This window comes from Amaranthus tricolor, chromosome 11, assembly GCF_026212465.1.
Source record: "Amaranthus tricolor cultivar Red isolate AtriRed21 chromosome 11, ASM2621246v1, whole genome shotgun sequence".
NCBI lineage: Eukaryota > Viridiplantae > Streptophyta > Magnoliopsida > Caryophyllales > Amaranthaceae > Amaranthus > Amaranthus tricolor.
Genome location: NC_080057.1, coordinates 23,670,582 through 23,682,342, shown reverse-complemented (window position 1 = coordinate 23,682,342; position 11,761 = coordinate 23,670,582). Strand labels below are relative to the sequence as shown.

General features: G+C 30.8%; 1 protein-coding gene across 2 annotated transcripts; it reads left to right on the top strand.

The window, feature by feature from the left end:
• The first annotated feature begins 1,610 nt into the window (after positions 1–1,610).
• LOC130827233 (phosphatidylinositol:ceramide inositolphosphotransferase 1-like) lies at positions 1,611–7,061 on the top strand. Of its 2 annotated transcripts, none has more exons than XM_057692896.1 (12): positions 1,611–2,110; positions 2,201–2,290; positions 2,961–3,047; positions 3,139–3,207; positions 4,000–4,080; positions 4,700–4,771; positions 4,915–4,975; positions 5,055–5,157; positions 5,900–5,995; positions 6,115–6,161; positions 6,262–6,389; positions 6,479–7,061. In XM_057692896.1, exons 1-12 carry the CDS (start codon positions 2,036–2,038, stop codon positions 6,551–6,553), a joined length of 984 nt encoding a protein of 327 aa, XP_057548879.1. In that variant the 5' UTR covers positions 1,611–2,035; the 3' UTR covers positions 6,554–7,061. The 2 variants fall into 2 exon arrangements, with proteins under 2 accessions (XP_057548879.1, XP_057548880.1); XM_057692897.1 differs by having other exon boundaries at positions 1,612–2,033.
• The last annotated feature ends 4,700 nt before the right edge of the window (positions 7,062–11,761 follow it).

The following is an 11,761-nucleotide window of genomic DNA, read 5'->3' as shown; positions in this document are numbered from 1 at the left end:
TTTTATGTGTTTTATAGTCTCATAAATTGAGAGGTAGTCTAAGTAAATATTGGTGATTTTTAATATTAATAATATCTTTGTGTAGAAGGGGCTTTTAGGATTTTTAATTAATTTTTTTTACTTTATTAGTAAATATTTTATCATTTTATAGTTGTTCACAAATTTCAGTAATTGATTATAAATTTCTGCTTAAAGTTATGAGAAAAGAAAAAATCATCACAAAATTTTATACATATAACTATGATTTGATTTTTTACCCAAAAAACTGACTTCTCCAAGGGCATTTAAACAAGTAAACATGGCATCGTAAAAACTGGTTTTTTACGTCTTCGTTTCTTTGTTTTCGTTTTCGTTTCCTTTTCGAGTCGGGGGACTCCTTTGGCCGCGCTCTCCTTTATGGGTATGAGTTGTCGCCGTCCTTCCCTCTCCAAATCCCGTGCATATTTTTTTTTTTATGAGCGGAATATACCGAGTAAGATGATGATGATGTATCAATTTTATATTTTTATGGTCAATCAAACAATATCGTTTAATTCATATAAAATTAGAAAGAAAATTCAACTACCCTGTAATTATAAATTTCCATGAAACTTCAATTTCAATGACAATCAAATAACTCCTCAGACGACAACTTACAAACTTGACCAAATCGCAAAATTATAATTTACATTACATTGAGTCCATAATATAAATTACACAAATTTTAAAATGAGATGATCTCATGGTAAGGTCATATCTATTAGGCTAATTCATGTATATTTACTGCGTGTAAGTAATAATTTATAATTATAAAGTAATCAGTTAGAAAAATAGACGAATTATATGAGTCAGTTTCATGATGAAACGGTCTCATACAAGACGAACCGATAAAATTATCACTTAAGACACTTTCACTATAAGATAGTAAATCAACTATATATTCCGATCAATTTACATAAAACATTCATTTTGAATTTTAAAACAATTTTTTTTTATAAAACTAAGCAAATCTTACATGATATCATATAAAAAAAAAACCCCTAAATTTATAAAATAATTACTTTAGTAAAATTATATATTTTAATTAATAAAGCTATACAAGCACAATTTAAAATTCCTCTATATATTAGAATAACTCTAAATGATAAGGGGTGTGCTCCAAAATGTCTTGAAAATAATGATTAAACTGACCATATATAATAATTCGAAAATAATGACCCCACTTGTTTCAAAATTTTAATTTTGTTGACTATCATTTGTTATTAATATTTTCCATTATTAAATGAAAAATTTACGAATTACAATTTTAAAATTAAACACTTATGCGAATTACAATATTTACTTTTTGTGAATTATAGTCACAAAAGTATCAAAGTTTACGTATAGAAGCCAAAGCATTGAAATTCCGACCATTAAAATGGTCGGAACTCTGTGTTATGACCTGAACCTGTAAACTTTAATACTTTAATGATTATAATTCGCAAAAAAAAACATTAATTTGCAAATGTGCCAAACTTTAAAACCATAAGTTCATAACTGACAAATTATTCTATTTAAATATAAAAAAGAGAAAAAAAAAAACTCCCTTTCATAGAGTATTTCCTTTGCCATTGCTTTCTTAATAAAAGCCTCCTTTTTTGCCAATTCAACTGTCTCTCCGTGTTCAACTCCAACAATTTAACTTCCAGGTTCAAGCAGCCAGATGTGACGATTCTTTTTTTTTTTTTTTTGTTCTTCAATGAGAGAAAATATATTATAAAAAGCGTCAAAATTAATCATACACCAATAGCGTTAGAATTACAGATTCATTTTCTTTCTTCCTCCATTGTTGAGTGAAAAAACTATTATTCATACTCACAATTTCTGATTTATTTTTTAAAATTTTTCGAATTTTATTTGTTAGCGAAAATTAGGGTTTCCAGTGAATTAAAAATTTCAATCGTTTATGTTCTTCATTTTAGCGGTGTTTCTACGACCGATCTCATAGTTTTGAAATTGAACAAAAGATTTGAAGAAAAATATTGGAGTTTGGTGGTTGTGAAAAGAAGATGTTGGTATGTTTAAATTATTATGGCCTTGGTTGTTAATTTCTTTAAAGATGTCGCTTTATATCGGTCGCGAAGCTTCAAAGGTTTCTGTCGCTTTCTATTTCCTAATTTGTGTTTGTGTTCTGATTAAGGAGCTTTTTGATTAATTGTGTTGATTTTCTTTTGTTATGAAGCTATGGAAGAGATTTTGTGCAGAAGTATCAACCGAAATCAATCTTCTTGCCGAAAATTGGAAGTACATTCTCGGAGGTCTTATTTTTCAGGTATGATTTTAATCAAAATTTGAGATGTTACTTTAATTTTTCTATTTTTGCAGATGAATTAGTGACTTCATTAGGCTTTGATGAGTTTGTGAATGATTGGTGCCGTTCATCTGTTAATTAACTGCTCTAAATATGTTGGCATGTCGATGACTGTCCGTGTGGTGGATAATGAGACTTTGAAGCTAATGAAAGTTTAAATTTTAACTTTTTTTTTTCTGTTGTGAAGTTGATTTTTCTTTTTGTTTGTTTGAATTTTTTGCTTTGTAGAAGACAATGTAGCATGTTTTTTGGTAGTGTAACTTGTCATACTAGTTTTTTTAGTTGTAGACTTGCCAACTTTTGAGGATTGATTTACTAGAGAAAGATTTATATAAACTTTTATGGAACTTTTTAGTTGGCCTTGCATCAAATCATGTAAACTAACATTGCATTAAATTATGCATATGTTGGGCGGCTAAATTGATGGCAAATTTGGTAGTTAAATGGGTACATAACTGTTAGGAGTCTAATTGCCCTTTTTAATACTAATTTATATTAATTTTTATGAATTGGCTTTCCTGGTGAGTTGCATGTTGGGCAGGGCCTCTGTAAGGGTGGATAGTGATAAATTTTTGGGGTTGATGTTTTTTTCTGTCCATGAACTAATATTGAAACTAATTCTCTTTGACAGTACATACATGGTCTGGCTGCACGAGGCGTTCATTACATACATCGCCCTGGTCCAACACTTCAGGATGCCGGCTTCTTCCTTCTTCCAGTATGCCTGAAACTCAAGACTCATTGATTGGTCATTGGCCTATGGGTCTTAGTTCTTTCATGTTCTTATCGTTATATAATTATGCTTGTAGGAGCTTGGACAAGACAAGGCTTACATTAGTGAAACTGTTTTTACTACCATCTTTTTATCATTTTTCCTGGTAAGGTTCTCATTACACTTTCATTTCATATTTAATTAACTATTGTAGGAGCTTGCTGGTTTTTATCGCATAAAGTCCATATGAAACTTCCTTTGACTTCTAGATTTCCTCTCACCCTCCACTCTTATAATAAGTGTACCTGCCTGCCTTAGTGATATATTTGGTGCTTTCTTTTCAGTTTCTCTTCTTTTATCTAAAATATGTACACCTGCTAGTTTTTCGGCTACACTTGGGGTTTACAATAGAAAATGGAAGATTTTTCCAGATGTTCAAAGGATCTTGATTTAATAGTCCTTGTACGCTTTTGATATTGTTGTTATGAATCACTGATGTGGTTAGAGACAATCAGAGCTGTTCTTATCTTGATGAACCTATTCTATAATATTGCTCTTGAGATATCTCTCACGCCATTTAACTACTTGATATACAATCATGTTTGTCATCTTTTAATTTGTCTTTGAGAGTGAATCATATATTGCAAAACATTTTGAAGTAGACTCCTTTGGAATAGGACATTTAGAAGTAGGTTTACTTTTGTCCAATATTTATTTTTATTTTTATTTTTTAAAAATGTTATCCTTAATTTGTCTTTACTCTTCTATGTGCTATCTATTTGCTGTAGCAAATAGCCAAAAACCAATATCTGGTGTTTATACTTTGAAGTCATGTTTTATGCTTTCAAATACTTGCTCTCTTCATTTAATGTTATTATATTTTATTTTAACTTATTTCCCATCTCTCAATTGTGATTATAATTTGTTTTTCTTGTGTTGCTATACAATTTGTTTGCAGTGGACTTTTCATCCATTCATCCTCAAAAGTAAAAAGATTTACACTGTTCTGGTGTGGTGCAGGGTCCTTGCTTTTCTAGTTGTAAGTGTTCTTTATGTTGACTGGAAATCTGCACTGTCATGCTTATATTGTTTGATTTAATTGTTCTTGTATGAAAATACCTACAATTAATTTCTCAGTTGTTTGTAAGGGTTAATAGTTGTGGTTACGTAGATGTTAATACATCATATTTTTTTGGTATTTGACAAATCGTACATTCATCGTGATATGTTGTGAACACACTTTTGTTTTTCTCATCTGTATTTAGCTTGGTGAAGATAAGCTCCATATTATTTTTTACTTTTAATTTGTGTTGTGGGTTGATCGATTTTTGTAGTTCTAGATTGCCTCTATGGTACATGCTTGTATCCATTTATTATTTCTGTGAAACACACTTCACATTTTTTTGGCATCCATTTGATTTTGTTCTGGAAATAGTTTTGTTGAACACTGTCACATAACTCACAACAACACAACAACTATGCCAAAGCCTTAATATGCTAATAATTTGGGGTTACTTCATGAACCAAAACACCGAACTGGGAAATTCATCGATAAATTAGATATACTATCACATAACTTTTCAAGAATATCTTTACTTCTATGGTTCTTGCTACTATCACAATGTGGATGATAAGCTTTTTATGATATATATTCCCAGGCATCACAATTTCTTAGGATCATCACATTCTATTCAACACAGCTACCTGGTCCAAACTACCACTGTCGTGAGGTAAATTTCTTTGAGATTCTTATTTAAGCAGTTGAGTATTTTCTTTTGTTTGTTTAGTTAGTTACATTTTCTTGTATTTTTGGTTTATATTATGGTTCTGATAAGACACGATTATGCAATGAATGTTGGCTATGGATACACAGGGTTCAAAGCTTGCAACTCTTCCCCCTCCGCACAGAGCAATTGAGGTCTTTTTGATCAACTGTGAGTTTCTATATTTGAAAGTCATAATATCTAAATTGTTTTGTTGTACTTCTTTTGCTCATAAATGTCCAATGTGCAGTTCCTCGTGGGGTTCTCTATGGATGTGGCGACCTGATTTTCTCGTCGCATATGATCTTTACACTTGTTTTCATTAGGACATATCATAAATATGGCACTAAGAGGTAATCTTTGCGATTTGAAATCTTTGTTTTCATTAGGACATACCATGACCTTTTTGATGTTTAGCTAAACTACAAAATGGCTACCTAGAGAGGAACTTTGAGCTCTTTAGCTTTATGCTGTTTCATGTTAGAAAAGTTGTTTCAAGGAAAGTTTTTGCGGTTTGTGATGTAAGTCCCACTTAGGGGTCGTTTGGTTGACATGATTATCAACACTAGTGGGAAGTTCCAATTCATCGGAAGTTATTTCCCCTTCGTGAAATTCATGGGAAGTTCCAATTTTTGAGAAGCTATTTTCCGTTGTTAAATTTTTGGGTAGTGCCAAAATTTGTTTGGTTTCAAGTTGGACAATCGTTAAAAATTAGATTAATTTCACAGATCATGTAGGTGTTTCTGATCCCTAAGAATTCTCAATGCTCCTATCTTGTGCAATTATTGTCATCCGAACAAAAGGTGATTTTTGCTACATAGATTAATGTCAACCAAACGACCTTTTAGTTTTTTTTTGACACATAAAATTTGATCACAGATTCTTTAAAAAGGTCTACCCAAGTTCCAAACTTCCAATAGGTTCAATATAATTTCTGGTATAAAGTACAAAGAGCTCTCTACTTGATTTGAGTATTAAATAGTTCATATGGTAGCTTTTTCATTCATCTTAGGGGCTCAAGGAGTCTCTTTCATTATAAATTAATATTCAACTTATCAGGCTAGACATTTAAAACATTTTTGTGGATCAATCCAGGTGGATTAAGCAATTGGGCTGGCTACTTGCGGTGGTCCAGAGTTTATTGATCATTGCTTCACGCAAACATTATACAGTAGATGTTGTTGTAGCATGGTATGAATTGTCTGGTTTGCCTTTGTTACAATCTCAAATTTCTGTTTTTGTGATAATAATTTGCATAAGTTCAAATTCTTTTTTGGCAATCAGCGTTAGCCTTGTTATTTTACTTGCAGGTATACGGTCAATCTGGTTGTTTTCTTTGTCGATAAAACCCTTCCTGGTTAGTGTTGTAATGGTGATTTGTAAACTCGTACACATTTTACAATCACTGAAGTCCTGTTCACATCTTGTGCTAATTCCTTGTTTTGATGGCATTGCAGAAATTCCCGATCGGTCTAGTGCCGGTGCATCTCTCTTGCTGCCTGTGAGCAACAAAGACAAGGATAGCTGGAACAAAGAGGAAAACCACAAACTCATGAATGGAAACTCCGTCGATCCCATGGATAGGGTATGCATAAATTTCCGTTTTTCTATTGACTTTCAGCTCTCGGTCCATCATATTTGTCGGTTTTCTCACATCGCTTCAAAACTGTACAGAGGCAAAGAAATGGAATGAACGGCAAGATTCTAGAGGATGGACATGCAATTCATAGTGAAAGTAACGGCGCTTAAACTTGCCCGAGGAATCTAGTTTCGAGCTTTGGAGGTTGAATCGTTTTGTTCCTATTGGATAAATTGCATTTTAAAAGAAGAATGAAATTTTGTTTACTGGGTTTAAGCATTAATTAACTCACATTGTAGATTTTATTATGTATAAAGTTTCATTTTTTTTCCAAGCATTTCAGCCTTTTAGATCAGTAAAAGCAAAAAGAAAAGAAATCAAATCCTGTGTTGTGAATACTTTTCAGTTTTCAGTACTTCAGCCAGTGCATAGATCACAGCGTTTCAGTTGGCCTTGTTAGCCATGCATGTGAGCAAGTAGAGTAGATTCCTTTTCCAAGTGACTGGTTGGCTAAAACCCTTCGCCGAGTGAACAAGAGAATATAGGAGTGCTTATCGAGAATCAAACCCAGATCTTTTTCGGGGAAAGTTGTACTTGTACATGTTCTAATTGAAACATTTGATTCTTCTGATTGCTTTGTTCTATTAACGTGATAATTTTTTTTTCTCGAGGTCCAAATTTATTCTACTTCATTTAAATATTTCTTTCATTTCTTATATTTTTCTTTTTTCTCAATATAAACTAATAAAAAAAACTCCAACTTATAATAAAATGAAAAGGATAAAACATATACTCTCTCTAATCCTACTTTCTTTTTGATTTATCCTATTAAAATTTTTTTTATTTTTATTTCAGGTCATGATCCACTTTTTAAAAATTTTTATTCACATGATTCTCTTATTTTCTATTAAATACAAATTCATATGTTTTTATTAATTTTCCTATTAAATATCTCATCATCTTCATACCCAGTGTATCCTGTTATATGAAAACTATAATCAGAATTTGAAGAGGAAAGGAAGATAGTAACTCATACTCATAAAGAAGAGTGCGGTCAAAGATTTTCCGGAACAAATTTAGTTTACTTGGATAATGGATTACAAGTTGCATTTATAAAAGTGAAATATGCTTTAAAAGAAAGTACTAGTAGTTGTAATAGAATAGGAGTTAACTAAAAAATAAATAAAGGGGAGGCAAAAGGGTAACCCATAGAAGCAAATAAATGTGGGTAAGCATGTATGTAAAGTCTATGTAACCATAAATGTGAGCTGTTATGTTTGATTGACCCCCCACAGGCCACAGCATTGTGCGTAAGCGCACATGCACACCCGGCCAATACTCCGCTCAATCTCCTCTGTCTGCACACTGCTATCACTTGTTCTTTATCAGCCTTTCTAACGCTGTTCATTCGAAATATCAGGTCGATTTTAAATTAAGTACTTTAAGTCGATTTAAAATTAAGTCTTGTTTTTACGTTGGTTTTTACATAATTTTAAATATATTATTAAGATGGATTATATCGAATTCGGTTACAAGGTTGGTGAATATCGATCGTCGAATTTATTTTAAACACCTATGCGGCTTTAGATTTACATATTTGATATTATACTAGTATTAGTAATTTAGTATAATTTAAATCTACAAATTATTTACTCTTTTGTTCTCTTAAGATTGTTACATCACATATAACAAAAACGTGAGAGCTTTTGAGATGTAGTAAATATAACACTCTTAATAAGTTAGAGGGAGTAATAATAACGCTAGCATCTTTTGAGTTTGCAAATCATTATTGGTTTTTTAGTTGACTTATTTAAATGTGCAAAAGTATTGTTTTTGTTGGCTTTTAAGCTAGCTAGATAAGTCAGTTGTTAAAATATAATTTTAGTAAAATTAGATTTTATCTATTGATTGTTTATTTGAGAAAAATATGTAAACAAGCTAAACACCAATTAAAATAGCCAACTATAGTAGCTTTTCATTTTGGTCAAAAAATACCTTTTCAACTCAAAAACCATTTTTAATAAAATACTCATTTAGGGGGTGTTTGGTATAGGAACATAACATGTAATCAAAAGGAAAATGATAAAGTGGAGTAAGGGTAAGAGTATGGGTTGTAGTTATATGTTGTTTGGTATGAAAATATAAGGAAAAGACTTACTTGATCTTAGAAAGGAAATTTGTTACATGACATAAATGAGTAGTAACAATATAAGAGTATCCATTACCCTCAAGAAAGAATTGGGTTAACCTAATATCATACCAAACAAAAAATGTAAAGTAATGGTAATTGAATCCTTTACTTGATATTAAAAAGTTCATACCAAACAACTCCTTAATATTTTAACCGATTAATAAATTAAAATCAAAAACTAACTAAAAAGTCAACTCGAACAAACAATAACCAACTAACCCCTAAGCTTACCCTAACCTTTTATTTTCCTTTGGAGATGACGTTGTCTTCTTACAATCACATGTCACCCTCTTGTCAATTGTTTCCAAGGACCAAGTACAAACCTTCCCCCCCCCCCCCCTTTTTTTATGCTTAAAGCCTTCAACCAATTACATTTCTCTTGAAGTACATCTTATGCCCCACAAGGCCACAACTATAAATGCTCATAGGAGTAGCGGATTTAGAAGAAAAAAAAGGTTTTGTTTGCTTGAAAATCAACTGTTTCACTTTAATCTCAACGAAATTTACTCTATTTGATACCACTTTCCTGGTTGTTATAGTCGTTAATATAATTTAAAAATAAGGTCACATTAATGCATCATAATCGTATTGTAAAGATCGTTGAAATTGCTGCAGCCGAATATACATTGATCACAGACTTGTTCTTATTGGCCGTGAAATTTGTTTCACGATTGTAACTGTGATTGAAATCATAATTTTGCACTATAATTGTTACGAAGGTTGAGAATTTTCAAAATTATTTTTGGTTCTAGTTAAACCTATCAAGATGGTTAAGTGGACATATTTTGAATTGAAATACTTTCGTCAGGTTATATTCGAGTTGGATTATTTTGGATTGAATTCATTCGTATTCCAGAATACGCTTTGTCATTAGAGTTTTTCTTATTCACAAATACTTACAATTAGGAAGATTTTCTCTCTCTACAAATAACGAATAGTTTGTCTTTTTGTGCAAATGGCGAAACTCAAGGAATAAGGTTAATTAAGACACGTAAATAACGTTCTTTTATTTTTTGGTGTATTTTGCCGATGTTAGCAAGTTGATCTGATGTTATATGTAGCATGTACTAAAAGTATTTTAATAAATAAAAAAGTAACTAATTAGATAAATTTTTTATTTTAATATAAAGAATTTTTTAAAAAATAAATAGCGTTAATAAACATCTATTGCCCATCCATGAATATAAACCAACCAATTGATTATACTCAAATAAAATCACTTATGACTTTTATTTGTCGGAAAAAAAACTAATCTATATAACTTGTATTTGTTTTAAACAAACCACCCAAGTTAATGATATCCGATTCAAAGGTTGTCATTAAGGTTTTCATTCAGTCTCATGAGAAACCGTCTCTTTGGGAAATCGGCTCTTTGAGAGACGTTTTTCTAGGACAGTCTATTAAATTTTAATGTCCACTTATGGTATTCTTAATACCTACTTACGTACAATATACTTGATGCCCACCGAAAAAGTACTTAAAATGCTTACTTACAATATTGTTAATGCCTATCGAGAAACTTAGCCTACTAGTCTACTTACCATATTCATAACACCTACTTATAATATTTTTAATGCCTACTTACAATATACCCACCGAGTAAGTACTTAAGTACTTAAAACCTTCTAAATGCCTATTTACAATATTTTTAATGCCGACCGAAAAATTTACTCTATAATTTTCTTTTTAGACCAACGTAATTAGAGACGGTCTCTCACAAAAATTTATTTAAGGTTTTTAGGTTCCTTCCATTAAAACAAATTTATAACACCTTAATTACTTCCTAATGAATAGCATAATTGGCAAAGCATGAGATCATATCCATATGGACAATCTTCTTTGTTATTAATTGAGTGGGCTAGGAGTTATATATATTTATGTTTGGTTTTGGATAGTTTGGTTGTATCAAATAAAGGTAAATATAAATAATAGACATAAAAACAAACAATAAAACTCGAAGTCTTTGGGGGGTAAACTCATCAAAAGATCAAGAATTTATAGGCCAAACATATAATTAAGACTAGCTTAGTAAAGCTCACATCTTGAATTAAAGTTATTCTACTTACTCCATTGCATGTCACATTAAAGTATTTTATTTGGTTTTTTTGTGTGTTTTGTGCAATTTAGATTTATTAAGATTTTAATGGGTTTAATGAATGCTATATTTTATTTGAATTTAAATTCAAATGTGATTTTTTTTTTAAGATAATTCGAATGTGATTTTAAGTATTTGTGTAGTTGTTATTTTTGAGTTTTATTTTAAAGTTTATACTATAAGTTTGTTGAAGGTTAGATTTATGTGTATTTTGTAGAAAATGTTTCTTTTAATTCATATGACAAATTTCAACAATGAATTTGGATATTTATTATGTTGGTGGGAAATGTGATATGTTTGTTTGTAATTTGAACATGACCTGAAATGAACTAAAAATTGACGCATCATCATCATATGTCTAGTTACCCGTTCAAGACTTACTCATTAGGAGTAAGTCTTGAATAATCCTTATTTTGAGACTGTTCTTAGATGTATATTGAAAATACACAAATTTTTTTTTTTCTTAATTTGTTCTTTGGGTACATATGTAAATTAAGATAAAGGTTAAAGAAAGTTAACCTAAATACTTGCTCAAGACTTATTCATTATTGGGAGTAAGTCTTGAATAGTCATAATGACAAAATGTTATTTTTAGATGTACGGTAGCATTGAATCGTTAAGATTTGTAGATGGGGTCTTGAAATTTTGTAATATTGTTATCAAAAATCAAGCTAGGATAGAGAAATTGGTTTAAACTGTCCATGTGTTAGCTGTGGCAATATATTAAAGGTGATGTTGTTGACTTTCTTAATCTAAAAAAAGAGACTTTATGCTCCGGCTAATACCATTATATGCTTTGGTTTTCCTAGAATCGCGGTAAAAAGTCTCCTTAATTGCTTTAGTTTGAACTGGAGTAGACAATAAATTCAATATGCTCCTCTTATATGTGTTTGGGATTAAAATCGGAGCATTAAGTCCAAAAATTGGAGCATATAACGTTGTTTCCACTAGTGAGCTCTTGCCATGACTAAAGACTCAACATCCAGACGCCTTTACTTCTCAATATATGTCTTGCACTATATTAATGTATTTTCTCAAGAATGCCCTTCTTTATCATTGCAAATCAAACTCTTTCTTGAAACCTTGTCGTAT

Coding starts and splice junctions, on each gene's coding strand:
- LOC130827233 (XM_057692896.1), top strand. CDS start 2,036: ATGTTTAAATTATTATGGCCTTGGTTGTTAATTTCTTTAAAGATGTCG. Junction 2,291..2,960: donor TCGGAGGTCTTATTTTTCAG/GTATGATTTTAA, acceptor TCTCTTTGACAG/TACATACATGGTCTGGCTGC. Junction 3,208..3,999: donor TCTTTTTATCATTTTTCCTG/GTAAGGTTCTCA, acceptor ATTTGTTTGCAG/TGGACTTTTCATCCATTCAT.